This window comes from Eublepharis macularius, chromosome 4 (assembly GCF_028583425.1).
Source record: "Eublepharis macularius isolate TG4126 chromosome 4, MPM_Emac_v1.0, whole genome shotgun sequence".
Classification (NCBI taxonomy): domain Eukaryota; kingdom Metazoa; phylum Chordata; class Lepidosauria; order Squamata; family Eublepharidae; genus Eublepharis; species Eublepharis macularius.
In genome coordinates, this window is record NC_072793.1 from 154,628,382 (window position 1) to 154,656,277 (window position 27,896).

The 27,896-nt window shown below is 46.1% G+C and overlaps 2 protein-coding genes across 2 annotated transcripts; both read right to left on the reverse strand.

The window, feature by feature from the left end:
* Positions 1–930: 930 nt before the first annotated feature.
* CCDC105 (coiled-coil domain containing 105) lies at positions 931–11,535 on the reverse strand. The gene is made up of 7 exons (XM_054975357.1): positions 10,972–11,535; positions 8,436–8,540; positions 7,067–7,265; positions 5,112–5,278; positions 2,892–2,987; positions 2,638–2,751; positions 931–1,131 (listed from the first exon to the last, which is right to left on the reverse strand). Exons 1-7 carry the CDS (start codon positions 11,533–11,535, stop codon positions 931–933), a joined length of 1,446 nt encoding a protein of 481 aa, XP_054831332.1.
* Positions 11,536–15,932: 4,397 nt separating this feature from the next.
* LOC129328518 (1-acyl-sn-glycerol-3-phosphate acyltransferase alpha-like) lies at positions 15,933–27,881 on the reverse strand. The gene is made up of 6 exons (XM_054977633.1): positions 27,618–27,881; positions 26,717–26,850; positions 24,231–24,406; positions 22,636–22,731; positions 21,187–21,259; positions 15,933–17,522 (listed from the first exon to the last, which is right to left on the reverse strand). The coding sequence occupies exons 1-6, from the start codon at positions 27,800–27,802 to the stop codon at positions 17,380–17,382; spliced, it is 807 nt and encodes a 268-aa protein (XP_054833608.1). The 5' UTR covers positions 27,803–27,881; the 3' UTR covers positions 15,933–17,379.
* Positions 27,882–27,896: the final 15 nt, after the last annotated feature.

The following is a 27,896-nucleotide window of genomic DNA, read 5'->3' on the forward strand; positions in this document are numbered from 1 at the left end:
GACTCTCAAAAGCTCATACCCTGGAAATCTAGTTGGTCTTTAAAGTACTACCGAACCGTGGAGGAAATGGCAGCTTAGGAGAGTAGGTGCCCTTTGTGGGTATCCCGTCTGTTCCCTTCTCAGACTCCACCCTCCCCAGGCACTGCCCTCAAATTTCTAGGAATTTCTCTAGCCAGAGTTTATAATGCATGCCATCTTGAAGACTCACAAAAACTCCTGGAGTGATATCACCTCACATGTAATATTACATTGATGGTATTGACTTAACACTCTGTAATTCGCCTTGAGTCTCAGTGATAAGGAACTATAAATAAAGTATATAAATAAATAAAATAAAGTAGTCCCTTGTAAAGGCTATCAAAGGAAGGGCAGGAAGAAGGCAGACATCCCCCCCCTATAATGGATTGCTCTCAGTGGAGAATCCCTGCCTAAATTGTATTAGATTGTTGTAAGCTGTTTTAATGGGAATTTGGGGAGGGGGGTTGAAAAGGTGGGTAAGAATGTGTTTCCCCCTCCTCTATCCTCACAAGAACCCTCAGATAGGCCAGACTGAGAGAAAGTGACTGCCCCAAAATCATCTAGTGATCTTCCATGGCTAAGTGAGGCTCCCAGGTTCAAAATCCGAGCATGCAGCTTATTGCCTAAAAATGGTCTGTTGCATGACTGGCAGAAGAAAGCAAGAAGAAAGTTTTCTTATTCCTTCAGGTGAACTGCTGTGCGTGGAGCCTGACCACCTTTTCCTTTTCCTGAAAGAAATCCTCTCCAGTCAAAAGCTACAATTTGATCTTTCTAGATACTTGATCTTGAGCACATCTCATGATTTCTTTGGACAAAGAGAACTGCTCTCTGCCTTTCAAGTTAGGAAGAAATTGTCTGGGCCATTCGGGAGTCTTTATTTGCATGATCTCTTTATGTATTTTGTTGAGCTTCCTAGGTGTAGACCAGATCAAGAGTCTCTTGCAGGCAGGTGCGGGGAAGTATGCGGCGCTGCCGCAGACGTTTGATGCTGCCATCCACGCCGTAGCCAGTCTCCTTGTCGTGAATGCATAGCTGCAGGTGACCCCTGGTGTCATGTAGGCTCTGAATGTTCTTAGCTGTGTCTTCTATGGCGCAATCTAACAGTGCGGTGGACTGGGGAAAGAAGCAAAGGTACTCGTAAGCAGATGTTTGGGAGCAGGAGACCTTAGGTATCAGCTTCACATCCACAGGGTGGACTTGAGTCATTTCACATCACTGCATAATTTCATAAATCTTTAAGGCTCTTTAAGCTTCTGTTCTGCTATCACAGATAGAGGAGTTAGAAGGTGGGCAGTGATTAGTGGACAGATTCAACTTTCCAGAGGCACATATACTCCAGAGCTGTTTGCCTGGATCAGATTTGCACAACCTCTGATTCATCAGGCTATTCTCCAGCAAAATAACTTCAAAGGAAAGCCCAAGTGTGAAACTGTTGAGTTCTAGTTCATCAAGAAGTTTGACACCACTTCCCAAGGACTTGCAACTCCTCAGCTGTTACAGGTGTTAACAGAATTTCTCTTGAACTTTGCTAAACCAGGTATCACCAATTACTGCTATTTTGAATGGTACATTCTATACTTTTGACTACGTTTGAATTTTATATAATTAGGGCCATTTCCACACTTCTTTACCGTTGCACAAAATTGCAAAAAACTCATAGAATGACGGCGTCTTCATGGTGCGATTTCTTGTCATTACTTGGTTTCGTGGTGCAATGATGTCAGAAATCGTGCTATGAATGCTGTTGTTCCGTGAGTTTTTCATGATTTTTGCGCAATGGTAAAGACGTGTAGAAACTCTCACACTGGTCTGAAAAGTGCCATTAAGTCACAGATGACTTCTAGCAACCGCAGTGGGTTTTCATGGCAAGAGACAAACAGAGCTGGTCTGTCTGCCTCTGTACCTCCTGCATTTTATAACCCTTTGACCCAGCTGTTTACTACCACAACTTGTGCTGATTTCATTTTGGCAAATGGAGTTTTACCCAGACACTATGGCTGGCTCTTTAGACTCCTCTATATGACAGCCCCTCAAGTGCTTGCAGAGTCTTGCTCCAGTGGAAGGAGTATTCCAATCCCATTTACTCTGTTTACCTTCTCCCAAAGGAAAATGAGCTTTAGAAAGCTGTAAGTCACTACACAGTGTTTTAGGCTGCTGTGTGTGTCTGAAGGCTCCACATTCAGCCCTTGACATCTCTGGTTAAAGAATCGTGGGTAGCAAGGTGGGGCAAGACCCTTCATTGTGATCTCGAAGAGCTGTTGCCATACCACATTGGTCTAGACTTTGCTCTTTTGAAGCTATAGGTTGACTCAGTTCCCAATTCTAACTCCTGGGATCTTCTGTTTAGAAAAGGATCTTGGATAGCAGGGCTGGGCAAGACCTCTCATTGAAGCCCTGAAGAACTATTGCCGGTCACAGAAGATTTGGGGTGTACTGAATCCAAGGGATGGTCCAGGATAGAATCATCCCTTATTGATGTCCACCACTCAAAGAAGGGGGAGCAGAATAGTATTCTGCCAAGATTATTTTTCACCCATTGGACCTGTGCAGCAACCTTGTCACTTCCTACAGGTAAGACTGTTTCTACCCTGTCTCATCATTGTCCTTGTTGCCTTTTACCTGGTTGAGGATTGCAGCTTCGGGCAGCTGTGTCCCCACATGTCTTTGGTACACCTGCACCATTGGCCGTGTCAGCTTCTCCCGTGTCTCCAAGTACTTGCTACTTTCAGGACCCTGTAGAAGTGAAAGTGGTTGACAACCAAAGGTAAATTCTGGGAATGGGAGCGAAAGGGTGGGGAGAGCAGCTGTTTCTCACTGAATCCAAACAGCTGGAAGGGAGGGCAGGTTGTGGCCTCCCAGCCTTAATTGCTCACCAGGGCCATTCCTCGGGTGACATTCATCTCGTGCATGAAACGTTGGCAGCGATGCAGGGTGCTGCGTGTTCCTCCCAAGGCCATGTCTAGCCGTACCTGTAGGGTTGGGGGGGAGAAAGAAACACACTCATGTGATGAAATGGTCTACTCTGATACAGCTCTACAGAGATGCTAGCGTGGGCCAGGACATGTTCTCTAGCACAATGCCCTAAAAAGGGAGGACATCAGGCACCATAAGAAGGATGGAGCACTAAAATAATTCTGAACTGATTGCTTCACTGAAAGGCAGATGGTTGATTCATTTATTGGTTACACTGAAATATATTTACATGTTGCCAGAAACTCAATACAGGCGCCTTTTTGAGACGCCAAAGGAAGCGTAAGGTAACTTAACATGCAATTATAAAAGTTGCCAAATTGTGGAAAGGCAAGGTTATCTTCTATCTTTTTTTCTTTCATTTCTTGAGGTGGAGGTGCACCAGCTCCAAACAGTCTCCCAAAACAAACACACCCATAACTTCAATCCTGCCTAACCCTGGCCTTGCTGGCTGAAATTGGCCCTCACTGATCAATCAGCTAAAGATTTAATTGGTTAATCCGCTGTAGCCCTAGCAAGGTTCTCAAGAGGCCCAGGTGTCCCCAAGCATGGGTTGTGGTTCCATTAGGATTGCGGGGCGGAGTGTGGGGGGGGGGGACTATGACTCTCTGTCCGCTGCAGAACCAGCTTCTTTAGGCAGGAGAAAAAGTGGTACAGGGAGCGGAACTGGCAGGAGTGGAAAATAAACTGCTGGATGCTCTGCTCCTGTTAATTCCAGACCTTGGAAACTATCAACTGGGGACACCCTTACTTATGAGCCTCATAACTTATGAGTGTTTGGTTGCTGTCAGAAAGAGAATGCTGCTTCAGTGGCACGGTTCTTACATCAGGCCTGCATAGCTTGCAACTGAAAGAGGTGAAGGCTACTTATTCGCCACAGGTTTGAAATCCCCCCCCCCCCGCCCCCGTGTGTTTGTTTGGGATGCACGAAGAAAGCATCAATATATGGCTGGTGGGCCGTGTTCTGCTTGGTAGGTAACAGGATGTGCAGGCCTATCTCACGTTCTTAGATGGTGTGCTCTGGGATGGAGGAGCTCAAAAGGGAGTGAGGCGCTGTAAAGGGGAAGTGCAGAAAACTGGTGTTTAGAAAAGGCAGAGCGTGCACAGGAGCCACATTTCTAAGTATGTGAAGCTTCCTTATGCTGAATCTGACTACTCATTTCTTTATATCCATGGTCTTCAATCCACGGGTCAGAACCCTTGGGTGGGTCACAGAGACCCATCTGCTATGCCATGAGCCCCTATAGGGCTGCCTTTTTGGCTGCATTCTTTGGAAGGCTCTGCTGCTCATGTGCACATGCAGAGAGCAAGAGCACCATGCACTTTCTGCAGTCATGCTGAGAGGAACAGCTGGATAGCAAGACAAGGTCACTCAGCAGGGGAGAGAATAACTCATTTTTAGCATAGGGTGGTTCAGAGAGTCTGGCTCCTCCTCCTCTTGTCACATGACTTTTATGTCACATGAGTTTCTGCCACATGATTGCAGCTCAGCGGGTCCCATGTGGTTTAATGTGGCTTCTGGGTCTGGAAAGGTTGAAGACCACTGCTCTATGTAGACAGCCTTAAAGGGGGACTAGATACATTCTTGGAGAAATGGCTTATAAATAGCCATTTGCTATGATAATTAAATGTAAGCAAGGGTGCTTCTGCTGGTGGATGACAGTGCAGCAAGCTCCACTTCCTGGGGGTAATTTCATAGCTAGTTATAGGATTCTGGACTAGAGAGACATTTGGGCTGACCTACCAGGGTTCCTCTGATGTTCACCTAACTTCATATTATCTACTCTGGCTGGTAGCCGCTCTCCTGGGTCTCAGGCAGCAGTTGTTCTCAGCCCTTCCTACCAGAGATCCTTTTTAGCTGGAGATATGAGGGCCTTCAACCCTAAGCTGTGTGCCCTCCCTATTTGCTGAGCCATAGAAAACATAGAAGGGAGGAACAATTTCATCAGGCCTGAGAAACGAAACCGTAGAAGAATATAAGTCATGCTAAGAATGTTAGGGCCAAGCCTTGGCATTAAAGACCATATCTGGGGCCTGTCCCCAGCATCTGCCAGTGCGTGCAAGCTGTGATCACATGTAGAGTACCACACATCTCTCCACTGAGGTATGAGACTTCCCATTACCTTATGACGGAGAGTTTCCTCCCTCTTGCCTTGCAGGCTGTTCTCAATGGTGTTGTAAGCCGTGTTGCGGGCATCCCGTGCCTCTTTGATGGCCTCTTGCACCTTAAGCATCATGTCCTTGGAAAGAAAGGTGAGGCGCCGGGCATCATCGAGAGCTGCGGAACACTCTGGAGGGTGGGAGTAGGGGAGGGAGAGGAGAGGGGAAGTGATCCGGTCTCAAGCTCCGTCGTGATTTATCACACGCCCAGCAGGACATGCACTTGCTTTGCCACCTTGCCTCCTCCTGTATATAATTTGTAACTAGTGACTTAATTAGCTCTCTCCAAGAGTTATATTGTAGTTCATAGATTGTGTGTATATCAATTTTCATTGTATTAATATTTCTTGCACTTTATGGGCACTTCTAGCACTTTCAAAACTTAAAACATTTCTAAAAACATTTAATTAATTATTGATTGATTATTGTAACGTCACGACCCTCCGGTAGGTTTTTGCCTTCCTTTTGTTGTAGTCCCTTCTGTAGGAGACAGACCACATGAGACATGGAGAATTTTGCATCCACAGCTCCTAAATTCTTTTTTTTTAAATAACAGAGGCATAAGATCCTGATTCAGATTGGAATAGCAGTACGGGAGGGGGTGGGGAGTGTTAAGCCTCCCCATCGTGCTGTTTTTCCTGATTGGAAATGAAAGCAGCTAGGCTGAACGTACGGAGCTGCCTTTTATTCAGCCTGACCGCACATCTCTCTGTCTAAGATCCAGAGGCGATAGCCGTGTTAGTCTGCAGTAGCAAAATAGTAAAGAGTGCCACTGGACTCTTTACTCTCTGTTTAAGTGGTTTTTAACCCAGGGGTTGGGACCTTTCGGGGGATGACACCTACAGTGTCATCTTAAGCAGAGTTACACCCTTCCAAGTCCATTCAATTCAGTGGGTTGAGACGGGTGTAACTACCTGGGATGGAACTGAAAGCCTGTGAGGTGGTTTCAGGTTGTGAAAACAATGTAGTTTGGAGACCATACTTCGGCCGTTTTCACACTACTAACCTGCTTCTGTAACACTGTGAAATGTCACGCGAAACCCGCGGAAGATAGCATCTTCTTGTGAGAGTTTTGCGCGACATCGCGCAAAACTCTCGTGAGAAGATGCTATCTTCCGCGGGTTTCGCGCAACGTTTTGCAACATTACGGAAGCAGGTTAGTAGTGTGAAAACAGCCTTTCCCATCCTTTAGTCTTCCTGCACCGTGGTCCTGATCTCAGTCTGGTGCTGTATATCTGCTATTTTTTTAAAAAAGTACAAATGCTTGAATGCTCTATACCCAGAATTTCCAGCATCTTATCTAGTTGGGCCCTGGCATGCTGCCCATTAGAGAATCAAGACTTGTTTAAAGAAGTGTTTCTGTTGACCTCCCCATTGGCCATTTTGTCCCCAGCCGTTGCTCTGAAAGAGCCACTTAGAAGCACAGAGGCCTGCGTCTATACCATTATCCCATATTCCATTTTGTTTTTCTGTTGAATTTTTTCTTCTCTCTCTCGTGTGTCCCTTGCAGTGATTGACCACACCCTAATATCAGCACAGGAATAAAGATGGGGCAAGAGACAAAGCAAAGTATGTATAGCAGGTTGGGATGCTTCCTTGCAGGATAATCCCCTTATGATGAAGTAGCGTGATCTATCTCTGGATGCAGGAGGTTGGCGCACTTATACTTCAGCATTAGAAGGCCATTTCAAGCATTAAACGTGCAGGGACTATCTCACCTATGTTTCTAATCCCACCCCTCCTCCACGGAGCTCAGGGCAGCATAGATCGTTCTCCTCTCCTCTTTTATCCTCACAACAGAGGCCCATGTTGTCATGGAAGCTGATGTGGTGGCCAGATATCCTTGAGATGCGATTCATTTCTGGTTTCCCATGTCTTTCCCCCTTTTCTTACAGAAGTGAGGTGCCTTTTCCCTTACCTGGTGTGAAAGGTCCAATGGGATCTGGCTTGGGTGTCTCATTTCGCTCTACCCAGGTGGACGAGGGCCGGCTCAGTCCAAGCCAGGAGTCCCGCCCAGCCTCTAGGAGAACCATGCGCAGGGGATGGGGTACCAGGTCCAATACACGACTGCGTTCGTTACAAGCTGTTTCCAGGGCTTGCCGACACATGCCCAGTGCCTGCACAATCCAAGGCATTCATAAAGAGGAAGGCAAATTTAAAAATTTGCCCACTCCTTCCCACATACACATGTTGTGCCCCAAAGAAATACCACACATGTATCTTATTACAGCAGAAATGGTTGAGAAAACCATTCTTCCAAGTACGTTTCACAAGAGATACTAGTTCATAAATATTCGAACCCACATTCTTGTGATCAGGGCTCATTTCAAGGGAGAACACGCAGGGACGCAGTTCCGGCAGTTCCCCAAAGAGGTCACATGTCAGGTGGCCCTGCCCACCTGACTCTCGGCCATTTGGGGCCGAAATGACCCAGATTGGGCCTCTGACAGGTGGTGGATCACTCTCCCACTCAGCAGCGGCCCAATCCTGACCATTTTGGGCCCCTTTTCAGCCATTTTCAGCCCCTTTCTGCCATTTTGGGCCCAGTTTCGGCCTTGAACAGCCAGGATTGGGTCCAAAACAGCCAGGATAGGTGATGACGGGGTGTGGCATATGCAAATCAGTTATGCTAATGAACCACCTTCTGGTGATGGCAAGGGCTGACTATGGTGGTACCCAAGCAGCTAGAATGGTGTGAGGTCATGTCATCCTCTCAGTCACCAATCCAGTATAAAGAGCAAGATGGAAAAAATTCAGCCTGTACAGTGGCTGAGGAACCAGCTGTGTGCTGGAGCTTCAAGATTGTGGTGCAGGTAAAACTTGCAAACAGGTGGATCAGGGCCAGGAAGGTTGCTGGGCTATAATAACTAGAAGCTCTTCCTCATCCCAGATGGGATGATATAGCTCAATTTTGTCAGATCTCAAATGCTAGGCAAGGTCAGTAATTGGATGGGAAGCTACCAAGGAAGAGTGGGGTTGCTCTGCAGAGGAAGGCAAACTGCCTCTCACTCGCCTTGAAAACCCCTCGATATGGTCACCATAAATCAGTTGTGACTTGATGGCACATACACTTCCCCTCTTCGCAGCTTATAAACAATGTACTTTATTTCATCTGTCTTCCTTTTAACAATACAGAAAAGTTACTTCATATTTGGAGACGGCCCAAAGCACCAATGACATCCTTTGTGTTCAAGAGTCATCTTCTATCTGATGACACCCAACTGTTTCTTCTCCTCCCGCCCCCACCCACCCATCGTCACTAGGAATTGTGGAGACCTGTTTCCTACCTGAAGGTGATCTTCTGACATGCCCATGACCCCCTCTAGTTTGGCTTTCTGTCTTAGTAACTCCTCCTTCTCCCATTTCATCAAGGCATCCACCTTGTCAGGTACCTGCAAATCAGGGAGGAAAGCAAAGTGGATTGTCTTTGGGGAGTAGGAGAACTGTGTGATTTACATGGAGGCCTCAGCTAGCAGGCACCCACCTATGCTCATGGTTTAACATTGCAGTGGTCAACCATAAGTCTCCCTGGAAAAGCTGAGCATCTTTTCCTGCGATCTGTTCTGAAAATGAGAACCTGCAGAGTGACAGTGTGAAGAATCCATGGGACTGCTATCTCTGTTATATCTGTCATCATCCTGCTCCCTTCGTCTTGTGAACAGATGAAGCTGCCTTATACTGAGTCCAACAACTAGTCTATCGAGCATAGTATTGTCTGCTGACTGGCAGCAGCTCTCCAGGATCTCAGGTTTTTCATACCACCTACCAGGGCTTTTTTTCAGGGGGAACGCAGGGGAACGGAGTTCCAGAACCTCTTGAAAATGGTCACATGGCTGGTGGCCCCGCCCCCTGATCTCCAGACAGAGGGGAGTTGAGATTGCCCTCCGCGCCGCCACCAGCCATGTGACCATTTTCTCCTAGGGCAACTGTTCCACCACCTCTTTTCTCAGAAAAAAAGCCCTGCCACCTACTATCTGACTCCTGATGCCAAGGGTTGAACCTGGGGCCTTCTGCGTGCCATGCAGATGTTCTGCCTCTGAGCCACAGCCCTTCCCCTGTGTAGCGCACAGACTTCTCTACTATCTTCTGTTTACTGTCATAGTCAGATACCACTTTGTTTCCCCCAGCTTTTTTGGTTAAGAGGACAGATGACTGAAGTGGTTGACAGGTTTAGAGATTTACGTATCGTATTTGTATTATTTGATATTGTTGTGACCCACCCTGAGCCTATTCGCGGGGAGGGAGGGCTGTAAATGGAATGAAATGAAATAACATCCCAAATGGTATGGAGAGAATTGATTCAGAACCTTTTTTGTTCTGTCTTTTTCATAATATTCAGGAACACCCATTGCTTGGCAGTAGGTTCAGAACAGACCAATGAAAGTACTTCTTCATACAATTCAGAATTAACTTAAGGAACTCACAGCTGCAAGGTGTGTTGATGTCTGCTACTTTAGGTGCTTTAAAAAAGAAAATGTGTGCCTCGACTGGCTCTACTAGATGAGATCCTTCTAACAGGAGATTTCAGGGCTTGAGCTTGGGGCCTTTTGCCAGTAAGGCATGAGTTCTAGCACAGTGCCAGTGCCTATTCACTATTAGGCATCACAGCTAAATGGAACTTCAGAGTTCAAGTGAACACAGACAACGGGAAAGCCATCACTTTCATGCCTTGCTCGTGACCGTCCTAGAGACACTTGGATAGCTGTTGTTGGAAATGGAACACTAGGCCAAGTGGATCTTTGATTGCCGGGCTTGTTGGTCTAGGGCAGTGGTACTCACTCTGCAGCTCGGGGAGATCCATATTCACAATTGCCGTCAACCAAAAGAGCCACATTTACTTCCATCCCTAGCATGAGCCTGCATCCTCAAGAAGACATGCAGCTCACCCATTCCTCTAGTGGCAGCTGTTTCAAGGTGGGACCCACCTGCCAACCACAAGTCCTGCTAGGCAAGGGCACACTTTCCTGAAACATGGGGCAGATGCCACATAGGGGAACAATGCTCAGAAGAGCCACAGGTGGCACATTAAAGCCCCTGAGTGAGTATCACAGGTCTAGGGGCACTTTTCTCCCTTTGTGTGTGAGAGCTTCTGGGTTCAGTTCCCAGACATAACTATGCCAAGTGGGGTGGGGGGGGGGAGACAGCAGGTGGTATATCTTTGCAAGTGAACAGCTGCTCAGTGGTACAGCTCATGCCTTACTTGCAGAAGATCGCTGGTTTAATCCCTGTTATGACCTGTTTGAATGGCTTCAGGTAGCAGAACAGGTAAAGACATGCTAGTCAGGGACCCTGGAGATTTGCTGCCAGTCAGGGCCAACAATAAGGAGCTAGATACAGTTTTTATATGACTGCACATAAGGCAGCTCCATATGTGATTTTATCCAGAATGCCTGTGTTCTCATATTACGGCATAAGTAACTACACTCCTGTGCAGATGTGCTCTTAAGAAAGACCGCTTAATGTTCCCATGTAATGCATTTTGTGAAATTAACAGGATACATTTGAACTTTCATTATGTCCCTAGCTGACTTTCTGATCCTCCTGGACAATAAGAAATAGTGTTAGAAAGGCTTCTTTAGTAATTTCGTTTTTCCTGCCTTATTCTGTACAACAGAGCACGATGTCACTAGGGAGGGAAGATGAATCATATTTGAGCACAGGCTCAAATATTTTGTTCTTTGCCCAGGAATTCAATAGATGCACCTGAGCACACCCGTTGCACATTACTAAGTGCTTAGGAGTGTGTAGGTGACACAACCTTGCTGGTTAGTTAAGCGGTGGGTGGGCTCAGTAGTCAAGCAAATAGCTGTATGCTGGTCTCACCTTCTCTGATGTTGGCCTGTGCCCCCGGATGGCTTGGCTTTGCTTGTTGGTAATGAGACTTTGGCGAATTCTGGCCAGCATCACATGAAGCCGTTCCCTCGCACGCACCAGTGCCTTGACCTGCTCGTTTATCTCTATAAGGGCCTGGCGCATACGGCTCACCACTAGGCGTGTCTCCCTGGAGTACTGAGCCACAAATTCATTGTTCTTGGTGTTGAAGTAGTCTCGGAAGCAGGGCATGGCCATCTTGGAAACCCAAGGGGGAGGCTTGATTTTGCTCTTCCAGAGGGTCACTCCAGGCCCTTCTGGAGGCTTTCTCTTCACCTCTCCAGATGACGACACATCCAGCTTGAATTTCCAGGTGTCCTTCCTAAGCTTGTGCTCATATGGTGTCTCCTCAGGCTGGCCCGGGGCCAGGGGGGCACGCCAAAGGTCAAGTGCTTGCTCCCCACAATCTTTGGTCAGCTCATGGGCTTTCCGCACAGTCCTGCTGTTGTCCTTGTGCCATTTTTCTGAGCCTACCTGACCTGTCAGCAGGTGGGCAGGAGGTCCCGTGGTTGCCATTGCAATATTGCTGCTGCTGCTGCTCTCGCTGTTGCTGCTGCTGGGTGAAAGGAACAAATATTGTACCATGATCTTGGTGTCTGACAAGAAAATGCCACCACAGTGCAAGAGGCAAGAGAGAGCGGGCTATCTAAGAACAACGCAGGCCCAAGTTTGGCAGTAGTTGCAGTCATGGTAAATGGTATCATAGTCTAGGTTGGAAGGGGGCACCAGATGGGCATACTGATAGCGATCCTTTAGCCTGCTAAAATGCAGATGGTCCACACTCATTGCCTACAAAGTTATGAAATCCCCCTCAGAAACCCCAGCCTTTGCTCTTGGCCACAGCCCCACTGCAACTAGGTTTGAAGGGTAGCTTGCATATTCTGGAAGTGCCGCCATTTCCAATGGCAGTTTGGGAACTTTCTCCCTGGAAGTATATATGTGTGCACCAACATTCACTTCTCAGAAGGGAAAAAAGCCTCAACTTTCAGTAGCAAAATCTGTGACAAATCTCAGTCTGAGACAAGAGAATGGGATTAGAAAAATCAACATTGCAAATGAGGGAATTCAGATTTTAAAATTTAAGAATTTGGAATTCAGATTTTTAACATTTTGAATGTTGGCAGACTGCAACTTTAGGCTAAAAAAACCCCCCCTACTGTGTCCCATGAAGCCGGCCCCAAACCTTGTATCTCTGCCACCCTCTGCCACAAGTGCAACTGAACACTTTTCACACTGGAAAGCAAGTGTGGTGCAGACCCCCCCCCCCCCCGCCCCGGGTCATAAAAGCTTGCTGTGTGACCTTGGGCTAAACTTCTTGTATGGATAAAATGGAGGAGGAGAGGAACAATGTTGCACGTTGCTTTGGATCCCCATAGGAGAAAGGGTGGGGCTGAAATCAATACATTTTGAATCTTACTTGTCATCCCTCTTAGCTCAAAGAGATGCCTTGGATAGGGACAGTGTCTGTAGACTGTTCCACTGAGTACTATCTGTTGATGTAGATATGCTCCTACTGGGCTGTTTTCTGTGTTGTTAAAGATGGTGGGTTTATTACGCTTTGTTTCAGCAACGTTTCATCTCTGTGTTTCTGATTTATGCCCATTTCAATTTCTGCAACCCATACTCTATTATATTTGAACTGAACTTTCTAGCTATTGATCAGATTGTATTTGTTTACTGAATGTCCTAGTGGTTGTTCTTGCTAACTTGCACTGTGTAATCTGCCATGGGTCCCAGTGAGAAAAAGCAGAATATAAATAAATAAAATTAAATCAATCAATCCCGTGCTTCTATTTATCCCTTCACCACTATGGACTCCAGCCTCTGTTTTGGAGGATCAGTGAGCTTCATGCTGTTTCCCTTCCACTGTAGATAGGTTTTAGGTGCACGCCTGGCCACAACACTACCTGTCACTTAGTGACAGCTGCGCAGGGATTGCACCTGAGAAAGCCTTCGTAAGGCAGACCGAACAGGATCCGTTTTCAGTCCCATTACTGGATGACTGAGGCCTTGGATTCGTCCCTTTGCCATATATTTGATATCAAGCCTACTCAGAAGTTTTCCCTCTCACTTGCTGAAAGGCTGACAGGATGCACACAAAGGAGTATTGCATGGTTAGAAGCAGAGTTTGCTTTAAGTTAGAGGTTGCAACAAAGTGGTCCAGATCCAGCTGCTTCCTGAAGAAAGATTATTCCAGCTGTTCTTGCAAAATCTATCTTGTCCAGAGGTGTGAAATTATCAGGTATGAAACTGGACATTTCCTGGGAAAAACCTGAAGTTGCTGCTGTTGGGGAAATATGTTTCTCTCCGTTTTGGAACTGTAGCTGCATTTCAAGTCAGTGAGTGTTCATGTCTTATTGGAGGGAATGCTGAGCAGTCCAAAGTAGTTTCCAATCATTATTCTTAGAGTTAATTGTGGTTTCTTGCAAGTAATTTTTATATATAACCTGAAAACTAAAGTGTATTCCAAGCCCAGGATATAAGTTTCTGCCCAAAAGTTGGGTAAGTGTGCACTGCCTTTCTTTGCATTGGAACCCTCTGAATAAAGCTTACCATCTGCTGGCTCAGCATGTAAATGTCTAGCTATATATCTAGCTACCATAAGGAAGGAACCCAATGCCATGAATTGGGCAGCCTGCTCCTTTAGGTCATAAAAGAATGCACCTGTTATGTCAAGTACACTTTCATATCAGTGAGGACTAGAAACTCTGAGCCAAGCTACAAGTGACGCCTGACACGTGTCAGTTTCCCGCAAGTTTTGACGGGAAGTGTAGGTGTCCTGTCTGGCTTGTAGCTTGGCTCTAAGAGTTGATCTGGGTGGGGCTGATGGAAGTGATTCACTGATTGCTTCTCTGCTCGCCACTCACCCCGATGGCCCTCTTGCAGCTCGAGGGTTCTCCCAGAATGGGCTGCTGGGCTGTGCTGCCTGCAGGTGAGACAGACCTCCCCCCCCCCCGTCTGAGAGAGGACGCCGCCGTGCAGCCCTCCCGGCTCCCCAGCTCAGGCGTCTGGGTTCTGGAATGCGGGCAGAGCCACTCACTGCAGGGACTGTCCACCTCCCTGCCAAGCAAGGATGCGATCACCGAACAACAACTTTCATCAGCCCTACCAGATAAACTCTTAGAGCCAAGCTACAAACCAGACAGGACGCCTACACTTTCTGTCAAAACTTGCAGGAAACTGACACAAGTTCTCCTCGTGTCAGGCGTCACTTGTAGCTTGGCTCACAGATTCCCTTATTTAAGCAAAACCTCACAAATACATTATTCAGCCTGGGTTTTTAAAAATTACATTGGAGCTATAGGTTGTTTGCATGCCTAACAGAGCTATCTCCAAAATGTTAGACCCAAAAAGCTTTAATTTCATGTATAATTTAATTTCATGGTTTCATTTATCTAGCATTTAATTTAACTTTGTTTTTAAATGAAAAGACTGGAGTACTAAATGGGAAGTGCATGTTGGACTAAAGAACCTTTGAGGGAAACAATCATCCATGTAATGCCAGAGCCTTTTCTAACTGGTGAGAAATCCCATCTTAGTCTGGTAAGAAAAAGCACTTATAGTGCAATCTATGCAGAATTATTCCAAGTCTAAGCCCATTGGTCTTAATGTGGAGTAACAATGCATAGGTCTACGTAGTTAATCCCTCTGAATTCAGCGTGTCTTACTTCCCAATGAATACGTATAGGGTCAGGATGCAAGTCTTCTGAGAGCCTAATGGTGACCAGACATGTGCTGTGAGTTCTATGCTTGGAACATCATTTGCAGGCTTGCGAGGGCCCCATTTGGATTGGGACTGTAGTGTGTAGGAAGAGGGGAGCTCCTCCACGTATTGTTCTCCTGACTGGAAACAGCCACAGGAGATCCACCATTTGACCCACTGGGGAAACTTATGCTCACGTGTATCCCATTAATACACAAAAGAATAAATGGGCACAAATCTGGCATTAGAAATGGCAACATCCAGAAACCAGTGGGAGAACACTTCAATCTACCAGGACATTCCATCAAAGACTTAAAGGTCGTTGTAGTTCAACAGAAACCTTTCAAAACCAAAATCCAACGGGAGGCTGCTGAATTGGAATTCATATGCAAATTTGACTCTGTCAAGCTGGGACTGAATAGGGACTATGAATGGTTATCTCATTATCACAGGTAACTGATTTCCTTTACAGAGGCGGGGTCAGGGGGAGTCCAGTGGCACCTGGCGTGGGCTTTTGAGGACCACGGTTCTCTTTGTCAGATGCATCTGGCGGGGAGGACTGTGGTTATCGAGGGCTTGTGCTGCAGTGCTGCTGAACTCTTTTTGATTTTGCTACTACAGACTAACACGGCAAACTCCTTTGAATCTTTACACAAGCAAACTGATCCCCACACCAAAAGGAGCTGTCTGCATCTCCACATCAAAGGAGTTGTTTACATCCCCCCTCTCCTCCTTCCCCTCCTCTCCTCCTCTATATCTGACCAGTTTCCTTCTGCCATCCATGCATCTGACGAAGAGAACGTGATTCTCGAAAGCTTATGCTACAATAAAATTGGTTAGTCTTAAAGGTGCTACTGGACTCTTTGATTTTGCTACTACAGACTAACATGGCTAACTCCTCTGGATCAATACACATAAATCTCTCAAATGAGGCAAATATTAGCTCTCTGGGACTGTTTCAAGTCAGGAAAATGGCATACATAGCGGTTCTGATCCAAATTAGGCACCTGGGAATTAAGTTCCAAGGAGAGAACTCCCAGAAGATGTCTGGTTTTGACAGGACTGGAGGGGGGGGGCACAAAAAGGACATGAGAACAATGTAACATCCAGTTAGGCCCTCGGTCTTCACTAGCTATTACCCCATTTATTTCATGGATCCATCTGCAGCCACAAGAACACATTTTTTTTAGGAAATTGACATATCGACATATCAAAAAGAAATAGTTTATTTTAAAGCTCAGAAAATAATATAAAGAAGAAAGTCCAGAGGTTGCAGAAAATATAAGAAAGGGGAAAGTTGGAGGTTCTTGCAGCAGAGCCCATATTTCAAGATCTAAAATGTCTGTGTACACATGGATGTGTGCACGCACACTAGGCATTAGAACTGCCTTGCTGGATGAGGCCAAGGATCCATATAGTATGCTGGATCCAATTATCAGATGTCCCTGGAATGAGCCCACAAGAGGAACAGCAAAATAAGAAAGGGATCCATTAGCACAGTTTCAAGTATAGGCAATGGAATATCCTCACCCCCATGCCATTACCTGGGCCATGAGTTGCCACCGATATGAACCTAACAGATCTAAAGGAACGGTGGAAAGGGGTTAATGCTGCACGCATTGGGGTGATCTGGAAGGGATCCAATAGGAACAGATGGGGGGAAGGGGATAGCAAACTAGATGGTTCTACTTGAGCCTTGTTTACCTGGGTCCAGGAAGGCTGAGCACTCTAGGGCAAAATGAAGGGCACAGGCCTTGGGTCCAGCTTTCACGGATGGCATAGGAGACATCTGTCTTGCCTCACAATGAGGCTGGGAAGGTTTCCTCCAAGCAGAATCACTCTGGCCCAGACCAAGCTGTCCTTGGCGCTTCTTTGCTGGAGTCGGTTGTTATGGCAACAGGTGCTCGCCTCACAATGCTGTCTTCTCGTACAGGAAAGGCAACAGAAGTCTGGGTGGCAGCAGTGGCGGCCTGCCCTCCAGTTTTTCACAGATCAAAACCGATGTGTTTGCTGTCTAAGCCGCAGAGAGAGGCTGTTTATTTCTTATGTGGTGAGTGGCACAAACAAAGGAATTCCATGGGAGCTCATGACTGGGACACTCTTATAAAGACCATAGCACTCCCCCCGCCCTTATCTTTAAAAAAGTTTTTTCAAACTGTAAGATACCAGCTTACTGTTTTTGTCCTTTATCTATTCCTTTTTTGAACACAATTAAGATGGGCAAAGAGACACATGAACACACATGAAGCCGCCTTACACTAAATCAGACCTTTGGTCCACCAAGTTTATTCTTGTCTATTCAGACTGGCAACAGCTCTCCAGGGTCTCAAGGAGAGGTCTGTCACATAACCTACTGCCTGATCCTTTTACCTGGAGATGCCAGGGACTGAACCTGGGACTTTCTGCATGCCAAGGGAATGCTCTACCACGCAGCCACGGCTCCTTCCTGTCCTGACTGTCTTCTCCTGGCACCCTCTTAATCTTCTATTGTCTTGTGGCAAGTAAAATTTCATGTGCAGATCTTAACCCATGCTGTTTTTAAACCTCTGGCTTCTGAGCAAACATTGATACCTTTTATTATTAAACATGATTTTGTGGGTCAAAGTGTGTATGAGGTATTTTTAAGTTCCTTGGCAACAGGTGGCTTCTTTGGTGATTCAAGTTTGTTTCTCTTTGCCTCCCGATATCTCATGGAAGGAGGACAGCATGGATTCCCACACACGCTCTGTAAGTTCTGGGACATCAGCTGAAACAAGTCCTTCTGTCTTCATTGGCGGTAGGATCCTGATTGTCACTTCCCCTGGAGAAGAGGAACCCAGAAACAAAGGAACTGTTATATAGAGCCTAGTCCATACATTTGTATGAAAAATAGATTCTCCCTGACAAGTAGGATTCCCTTCCCACTATCTTAGATGGGCTATAGCTTTTAAGCAGAATTAAAGAAGACCCAGTTGCAGTCATATTTCCAGTGAAAGGGTCTGAAGTCCTGGAGAGCTGGTGCCAGATTAGTGCAGTAACTAACCATTTCTATACCCAGGGCAGGTTTCCAGTTCTCTGTATCTCCAAGGAGTTTAGGGTGGCATGTGTGGTTCTTCCCTCCTACATTTAATTTTCATAAGAACTCTGTAAGGTAGTTTAGGCTAAGAGAGATGACTGGTCAAAGGACACCTAGTAAAGCTTCATGACAGAATGGTGATTTAAACCCACATCTCCCCATTCCTAGTCCCAACATTCCAGCCACTACAGCTTGTCCAGGTTTTCTCCCGGGTGTTGCTGCGTTGGGCGCCGGGGTACCCAGCTTTGGCACCAAGACGCCACTAGGGATCATGCAGGGTCCTGCTTTGTGGGAGGAGGGGAGGTACACATCACCCATACACCTTCTCAAGTCACCAGCAAGCCCACTCAACCTAGCTCTGCTCCTGTGTCCATCTTCCTCCTTTGCCTCCTTAGCTGCCTTCTTTCCTTACTTGCTCATTTTCCCCATCCACCCTCCAACCTCCTCCAACACAACCTACCCCACCCTGTGGGTGGACTTCCCTTTTATCCCTTCAGCCTTTCCCTGCTCCACCTGTCAACCATGCCCTCCTCCTGCCCTCTAACCACAGCTCTGGCTGGCCTAGGCAGCTGCACCTGTGCTTGTTTGGATGGAAGCACTGGGCAAGCCCACCTGTGTCTTGTTGGCTAGCTGCCCAGCCTCTCTGGCTGAGCTGACTGCTGGAGGCAGGCACAGCTGTGTCTCCTTGGCTGGCTGCCCACCTTCTCCCACAGAGTGCCTCAGGCAGCTCCACCTGGAGTTGCTTTGTTCCTGGCCTCCCCTGACTCAGGCTATTGTCTTCTAGCTGGGCTGCAGGCTGGGGCATGGCTCTGAGCTGCTGTGGCTGCTTCTCCTCCCTGGCTGGTAAGGTTTCTATTTGGATAGTTGCTGTGTGCCTGTCCCCACTGCCTTTGCCCTCTCCCTCTGTTCTGGCCCCCTCTGGGTTGACCCCACTCTCCCTGCCTGGTGTCCTAGACTCCCACTGGAGGGTGGGACTAGGTGGCCTCCACCTGCCTCTTCTAACCCTCTGAGGCTTGGGTGCTTCTTTCCCTCCCTCCTGTGTAGGCAGGTTCTGGCCCTGGGTGTCTGCTGGGATGGCTGGGCAGCTGTCCCCCAGCTGTATCCCATCCCCTCCTCCTGGCAAGTCTGGGGGCTGAACCTCAGACCCTGGACACATCTGAGAGCCAAGCTACAAGTGACGCCTTACACAGGTTGGACACTTGTCAGCTTCCTTCAAGTTTTGATGGGAAATGTAGGCGTCCTGGTTTTACAGCTTGGCTCTCCATTACAGCTGCAACACCAGGATGCCTACATTACCCATCAAAACTTGAGGGAAGCTGACAAGCGTCCAACCTGTGTCAGGCGTCACTTGTAGCTTGGCTCTGAGATATATAATAGGTGAAATGGTATGGAGCTCTTTCCGCACTGGTCCCTGTGAGGAGTGATTGGTATATGGGCCAATTTAGGAACAGATGTGATCCTTTAAGTATACTGCTGCATTGCCCAGGCTTCTGCTGCCCTACAATGAATCATCTCAGAAGGTGTTGTGTGAAAAACCTGCTGATTACTGCTGTCCAATTGGCAACAACTAATTAAGTCACACATCCCATCTTTTCCTTCCTCAGAAGCAGCCTTCAGTGGCTGACTGTGCTGCAGTAGAGGATTAGGCTACTGGCAAAGAGGCAATAAAAAAGCTGCAAAAATGCTTCCAGGCCTGCTGCCCTCACTAATCCTCCCAGCAACCTGGTATTTGACTTTTCAACAACCTTGAAAATGTTTAAAACTGAAAAAGTTACAAAATCTGATGGTATTTTAATATGTAGCAACAATGTGTGGAATATATTTGTATGTTATATGATTTCTGATGTCCACTGTACAGGTGTCCTCTGTGCAGGGCAGGTGTCCCCCCTATCACCCCTACTGTATTTACGCTACTGAGCCTCATTAGTGAGACCACTTGACTGATTTACGATAAGGCAGATTCACTTTAAAAAAACAACAGCGACATGTTTTGTAGTGCATGTAATATGTAAGTTCAGCCTGCCATAAGGAAGTGATGGCAGGCATTCATACCACCTGGACCATTTTCACACGCGCCCTGGGAGATTGCACAAACTAATGGCATGAAGCGTCTTCCTAGCATGATCTCCCGGCACGATCCCCTTTAATGGCCTGATGATGTCAGACAAAAGGCCATTAAACGGGATCGTGCCGGGAAATCGCGCAAGGAAGATGCTTTTATGCCGTGAGTTTCACACAATCTTCCAGGCGCATGGCTGTGTGAAAACGGCCTTGGTAGCCAAAAGAAAGGCTAGAGCTGCTGGTAATTAATCTTTTCTTTCACTTGTTGGTGCTTGCCAAAGGGGGTTCTCTTCTTGTTCTAGTCACAAAACTAAAACATCAATTTGCAGTAAGAGAACCTGGCTTGGGAAGAAAGAAAGAGGGTGAATATGCTATAGCAGCCATTTGGAAAGGGATTGTCTTGTCCACACAGTGATAGTTCAATTTTAAACTGTTTGATGTAGCACAATGACACCAGAATCCCCAATGATGTGTGTATGCTGCCTCAGGGTAGGAAGTAGTACAGTTACGGAAGGGAGACCGAAACTCACACAGAGAGTGTTGATTGGTTGCTCAGACAGAGGTAAGAATGTGTCATGGAAGAACTTACAGGTAGCAAAGGCCTTCAGGAATGGTCAAATGAGCACGGAGACGGAGATAAGGTTGGCACTGAGAGAAGGAGCTGTTTGTCAGCTTTCTTTGGGATTAGGGATGAGGTACCAGAGCAAGAACAACATCTCTGGGCTGAAACGAGTGAACCCTAGCCAAATTAGATGGTACACTGACTACATGGGATCTTCTGTCCCAGGGGCATGAATAAAAGAATTTGCATTGTTTCTATAGGATAAATGAAGTATAGGAGAATGCATAATCCTTCCCCTTTCAACCCACAACCCCCTTCTCTCTGGTTCTTATTGAAAGAAGCTTAGGCAGGTTCATAGAGGATAGATCAATAATGGCCATTAGTCAAGAGGACTAAAAGGAGCTTCCTAGTACAAAGGCAGCATACTTCCAAATGCTAGTTACTGGGGGCAACAACAGAGAAAGGCTTTGGCCTTTGTGCCCCTGCTTGTTGCTTGCCTGGAGTTTCTAGACGAACATTGTGGGAAACTGCATGTTGGACTACACGGACCAGAGGACCGATCCAACAAAGACCAGCATCTCATGCTTTCCCCTTAGCTTTTTATCGGTTTCTGAATCAGAAAATATCTGATTCAGTGGGTGGGCTAAGCAGCCTGAGTGACAGGTGGAAAAAAGGACTGCTTATTTAATGTAGGCTTGGGATGCCTGGCACTGGGAATCTTTTATTTCACAAGCCAAGTCAGCACCTCGCACACTCATTCCCATTCCAGTCCTCTCTCATGCTTACCTGATGTGAATTTTTTGATCTTCTTGTTGAAGAAATGTTGGTATGAGGACATCACCACAGGAACAACTGGAACCTGCCATAGAAAATCACATTTATATGTATGAGTATGCTGTCAAGTCACAACTGATTTCTAGCAACCCCATCAAGGGGGTTTCAAGGCAAGAGATGAGCAGAGGTGGTTTTGCCAGTGCCTTCCTCTACAGAGCAACCTCAGTCGTCTTTGGTGGTCTTCTATCCAAATACTGATCTGGGCCAATCCGCTTACCTTCTGATATCTGATGAGATCAGGCTATACCATCCTACCTTCTCACCTGCACCACACAATTATAACTCTTTGTAAAGTTCATATTGATCACTGACTGGCATTATTCTGATTGCTGGTGTTGTAGGAGGTTTTATGCTCTCTCATTTTGTGGCGGTTTTAGATGGTTTCTTGGATACTATTTTTGTTGGTCACCAACTTTCTATACCCCCACCTTCAGAGACAAGGCACATGGCAACCAGAGACAGGGCCTTTTCAGTAGTGGCACCAGACCTCGCTTGTGGAATGCCCTTCCCTTTGAGGCTTGCCTGGTACCTACATTGGTTTCTTTTAGACTCCAGGCCAAAATGTCTCTATTTCCCCTGGTTTTCAGTTAAGGGGTTGATTTTTAATACTATTTGAGTCTGGAAATTTATTTTAAGCTGTCAGTATTCTGTTTTTATGGTCTATGTTTTTATGCTGGGCTGGGTTTTTAATGCTGGATTTTAATTAATATATTTTAATCTTTTATTATTTTTTATTTTGTAAACTGCCCTGGGTAGGAGCCTGGAGAAGCAGCGTAAACATTTTAAAACTAAAGAAATAGCACAAAGGCAGCCAAGATAATCTTCATGCCAAACCCCATCCTAAAACTGATTGAAATGGTTGCCTCAGAGTGTTAGATTTGAATTGTTTAAGATGGTTTAAATAAATAGTAAGGCTGCTGATAGAGTGCCCTAAAAAAAAGAATATTTCCTGTTAAACTGACCCAAACTAGTCAGTGTATTACAACTACATTTCCCTACCAATGGTAATGGCATAGATCACTCCAAACGTCCAGTTTGGAACGATTGTGACTAGGCAACTCCAAGGTCTCAGGCAGGGCTTTTTTTCAGGGGGAACGCGGGGGAACGGAGTTCAGGAACCTCATGAAAATGGTCACATGGCTGGTGGCCACGCCCCCTGATCTCCAGACAGAGGGGAGTTTAGATTGCCCTCTGCGCCGCCGAGCAGCGCAGAGGGCAATCTCAACTCCCCTCTGTCTGGAGATCAGGGGGCAGGGCCAGCAGCCATGTGACCATTTTCTCCGAGGGCAACCCACTGAGTTCCACCACCTCTTTTCCCAGAAAAAAGCCCTGGTCTCAGGTACATATTTATTGATATGAATAAACAGTTGTTATGGAAGACTGAGAGGGGGATGATCTTACCTGGGCTTTCACAGCCAAATCGAAGGCCCCCTTTTTGAAAGGCAGCATTGCAGAGTAGTAGTTTTTGGTGCCTTCAGGAAACACCCAGACCCGCAACTGGAGGAGACGAAAAAGAGAAAATTGAAACAACAAGTAGGGGCTGCAATAAAATGTTGTGGTGTGTTTTGAAATGTGTTTTGATGGCATCGGTCTCTATAGTACTACATTCATCAGAGAACGACAGCTAGATAAGCTGCTCTCCGGGAGACATGACGATACTCAGCTTGGCTGACTTTTATGGAAATGTAGTGACAGTTCTTGGGGGGAGGGTAAGCAGATTCACACACACACACACACCATCACCTTTCAAGAGAAATCTTTCTCATTATCCTGAATGAAAATCTGCCTAACTGACGGCTTATGCCAGCACTTTGCCCTTGTCCTGGCAAGATTCCATAGCAATATTAGGGCCATCCTTATTCTGAACCTCTGAGCGGGATGTTCCTCCCATTTTTAATTGCAGGAGCCCCAGAATATATAGAATCTGTAGGCAGAGTGCCTGTGTTGCAGTCAGAAGAACACTGAACTGATTAAAAGTAACAAAAACTTCAGAACATAAGAAGAGCCCTGCTGGATCAGACCAGTGGTCCATCTAGTCCAGCATCCTGCCTCAGACAGTGGCTGACCAGTTGCTATGGAGGGCCAACAACAAGGCATGGAGGCTTAGCCCTAAAGCTGCCTCCTGGCACTGGTATTCAGAGGTTCACTGCCTCTGAATGGGGAGGTTCCCTTTAGTCACCATGGCTAGTAGCCAGCCACTGGTAGACCCTATCCTCCATAACCTTGGCCAAACCCTTTTAAAGCTACCTATTCCTGTCGCTATCACTACATCCTCTGGCAGTGAATTCCACACCTTAATCGCTCATTGTGTAAAGAACTATTTCTTTTTGTCTTTAATTTATGGAACTACCAAACTGGATAGAAGGAGAAGAAAATAAACTTAGCTACTTTGCCTAGGCAGTACAAAGTTCGTGAAGAAAGGCCTGAAGAATAGCATTCTGTACGCCCGCTGCAGTCCTCCTGTCTAACTAGCTAGAGCATGCCGCCCCCTGCAGGATCTTTTTTTCTTTACTTTTTTTGTGCATGAGACATTGCTTACTCCAAGAGAACCCTCCCCCATTGTTCTGGATGGTCCCATTTTGCTGCTGCGCTGATGACTGTGAGCTCCCTCCTGCTACTGTTATTGAAGTAATGTGCTTGCTTTCTGAGGAGGCCCCAGTCAGGAAGACAACATGATCATCCTGTCTTCTAGCTCCATTTCTGATGGAAATACATTATTTCATCTCAGCTTTCCTCCATTCCAATGACAAACAGGAACAAATGCATGGGGAAGACCCAATGCCTTCAGCTCAAGCTGGTGATAGGGAGTGGAGCCAAGGCTCAGTGATAGAGCATCAGCTTTGCATGCAGAAAGTGCCAGCTTTGATCCGTGGCACATCTACTTAAAAAGTTCAGGTATAATAATACCAAACCAGGGCTGCCTCGGAGTGCGGGGAGGCAAAGACTTTGATTCGGCAGCTGGTGGTTGCACTGTAGGCACACGTTTTCTGACTCACGTTGTCCCGGACCACGGTGTCTGCGACTGCTGCCATGCTGCTGCTGGTGTCTGCTGTCTTCTTATGGTCAATGAAAATGAAGCCGCTCAGCCAGCAGACCACCCCCACTGTCAACATGTAGAAGATCTCTTTCGTGACAATGAGGACACATCGCTTGGGCAATACCTGAAGCATCCCTGGGTTAGAGACATAAGGAACAAATTCAAAAGAGTGGGGGTTCAGTTGTACCCTTTCCCCTCACTTTCCTTGCAGCTCCAAATCCAAAAACCAGAGCTTCCAGTACTTTGTGTGTGTGTGTGTGTGTGTGTGTGCAGTTATCAGGCACGGAGGCTGCCAATCCTGATTGTGACCCTCTCATGCCATTTTCCTGATCGGAAACAGCCTTGGGGACCAATTATTTGCCCCTTTGGCAGAAACCATATGGCTACTCATACTTGTACCCTGATCGGCAGACAGTGTGGCGTATAGTGTTAGTTAAATTTGGGCCAGTGTGTGTGTGTGTGTGTGCATGAAGTGCCTGCAAGTCACAGCTGCCTAATGGTGACACGCACACACACACACCATGCAAGAAATGAACAGAGGTGGTTTCCTTCTGTACAGAGGCCCTGGACTTCCTTGGTGGCCTCCCATCCAAGTACTAACCAGGGCCAATCCTGCTTAGCTTCTGAGATCAGGCGAGATCAGGCTAGCCTGGACTATCCTGGGCTCAATTTCCCACTCAGCAATGATGCTAGCTGGATGACCTTGAGCTACTTGAGCCAGTTTGGTGTAGTGGTTAAGAGCATGGGACTCTAATCTGGAGAGCCGGGTTTGATTCCCCACTCCTCCACTTGAAGCCAGCTGGGTGACCTTGGGCTAGTCACAGCTTCTAGGAGCTCTCTCAGCCCCACCCACCTCACAGGGTGTTTTATTGTGGGGATAATAGTAACATACTTTGTAAACCGCTCTGAGTGGGCATTAAATTGTCCTGAAGGGCGGTATATAAATCGAATGTTGTTGCTGTTATTATTATTATTACTTGCTCTCCCTCCATGTAACCTTCCTCACAAGATTATCATACAGGGAAAATGGAAATACTCATATATGCCACCCAAAGTTCCATGGACAAAAGGTTAGATACAAATGTAATAAATCCTGGAAGTAGAAGAACCAGAGCTCCCTTAAGGCTCTTACTTGAGAAGCAGATTCCGGATAGACAAAACAAAGTAGCTTACACACACTTCATAATTAACTTGTGGAACTCCCCTCTGTAAGTAATAAGGGGTTGCTAGCTTAGGTAACCCTAAAAGGGTAACAGAGAGATTAATAAGGCCTTGGCCTCTCTGTGCCCCTACTTGTGGTCCTTTTGGGGTGCCTGGTTGGCCACTGTAGGAAACAGGTTGCTGAACTAGATGGACATTTGTTATGCTATGCTTAATTATTTTCAGCACTGCATTGCCCGGACTATTGGAGTTAGGAAAGATCCCTGCTCTCTTCCATAAGGAGTTTTTGTACGTAAGGGTGAGTTCTTAGATGAGAACAGTGATGACATAGTTTCCTAAATTTCCCTTTGGATGATGGCTTAGGATATGACTAATCATATTTCGGTAGGAAACTATTGCAAAATACAGAAGTTCTCTATGTAGAAATATTTAAAGCTTGTGTCTTAACAACAGTACACCTGAATTACCATTAAACATTAGCCTGCTACTCCATATTTGATTGCACCCACTTTAACTAGTGTCTATCTCGGGTTATTTTCTCTATAAATCAGTTGCTGCAAGGCACCACCTTTTGGCTGTAGTAGATTGTGGTCTGGGACAGCAGAGGGCTGTTAAAGGTAGGTTGACTAGCCCTGGCTCATAGCAAGGGAGTTTCTAGGCCCTTCCAACTCTATGAATGAACAAAAAAAATGCAATATGCTCTACACAGGGCTACTCTTGAAGACGGTTTAGCCAGGCTTCCAATGGGAACCTGCCACAACAAATACGTAACACTATTTTTTATCAACTTCCAGTCTGCTACTGAGCTCAATTCATGTTGTTTTTGACTTTTAAAGCTAGGGCTTGGTTCAAGTTTCCTGAAGGATGGCTTTCTACCATTTCATCCTGTCCAAAGCACAAAATCGGGTGAGGCCTTCCAATGGGAAGATGCAGAATCTGAAATATGTCTGGCAGAAGCCCATGGCAAGCCTTTTCATTTACTGCCAAACTAAAGAGTTCCCTCTACCCCCTTTGCAAGCTTTCCAGAGGAATCTGAAAATGTTTTTATTCCAGAAAGCTTTCAATGATCAAACAACTAATTGATGAAATAAGGCTGGCTATTGTATTTAATTATTTTATACTATTTTGAAATTTATTTAAAAATTGGCTGCGTTGTACTTATACTGACATTTTATTATGTTTTTATACTTCTTGGTGAGCTGCTTTGGGTAAGTTTGGATAAGAAAGGTGGTGTGAAAGTCAACTAGCTAGCTCAAAAGATGAATAGTTGTGTCACCAACATACCAAGATAGTCCACATTGCTCTGATGATTGGCGACTATGACGTACGGCCCTTCCAGGTTTAAGTTCATAGTGCCCTGTACCCTGATCTTAATGCCGAGGATGTATTTCAAAGGCAACATTACCCAGCGAAGGACTCTAAAGTAGGGGAACAAGAACAGATGCTTTTTATATTGCACAAGGTGAGGAACAGAACGACTTACATGGGTAGAGTGGTAGTCCCATACTGTCCATGTGTGTAAACTCTTTCATTTATACACCTTGACAGCAGTCACAGACTAAGTCCTGGGAATCTTAACATTTATTTTAATTATTAAATTCATATTTCTAGCCATATAGCCATTACATGTGAACTTCAATTGATTTAGAACATGGCAGTTCAATTACTGTTGTTTCACTTATATTACTCCCACTTTAAAATAATTACTCTGGTTGCCTGAATATTTTCCAAGTAATGTGCTGGTTTTTTACCTTTTGATAGCCTTAGCCCTACATAGTTGAGGGACTCTCTTTTCCCCTATGAATCTTAAGGCATCTCCATTTCAGCAGCTCCTCTGTCTCTTCTGAGGGAAGTAAAATCAGATACAGCCTGATTTGAGATCTCTTCTCTGGTGGCCTATTTTGCGGAACAAGTATTTGATAGAACGAATATTTTTCATCTTAGAGTGGTTTTCCTAAAATTGTGTTCCTTTTTCCCTTCTTCATTTGAGCAAGATTTTCACTTTTGAAAGAAGAACTTTTATGGTTTCAGACAGTGATTCTACTTATTAACCATGCTGGAGTCCCCTGCCAGCACCCCGGAGAAAAATGTCTTGCCCCTTTAATAGGAGCTTAATGTGCGGAAATTTCCAGTTGAAACTGTTCATAGCATGGAAGTAAATAAACAGGAGCGATGCTCTACTTACCTCATATTTGCCACGTTTCTTCCCCGGAGAGCCACAATAGGAAGTACAATGAGGGACATGCCCAACATCCAGCCAATTAAAAAACAAACCCGAAAATAGTATCGAAAAGAGTTGCTGTAATGATAGAGGAGCAGCCCGCCAGTGAAGAAGAGCGTGAAGTTGGTCAGGCTTAAAGACAGGGCCATAGTGGCTCCGAGCGAAAAGCACTACGGAGCAGGTCTGCGCACAGCTCGCCTCTGCAAAGTTGAACTGGGTAGAGCTGCAGAGCTCCAGCAGCCT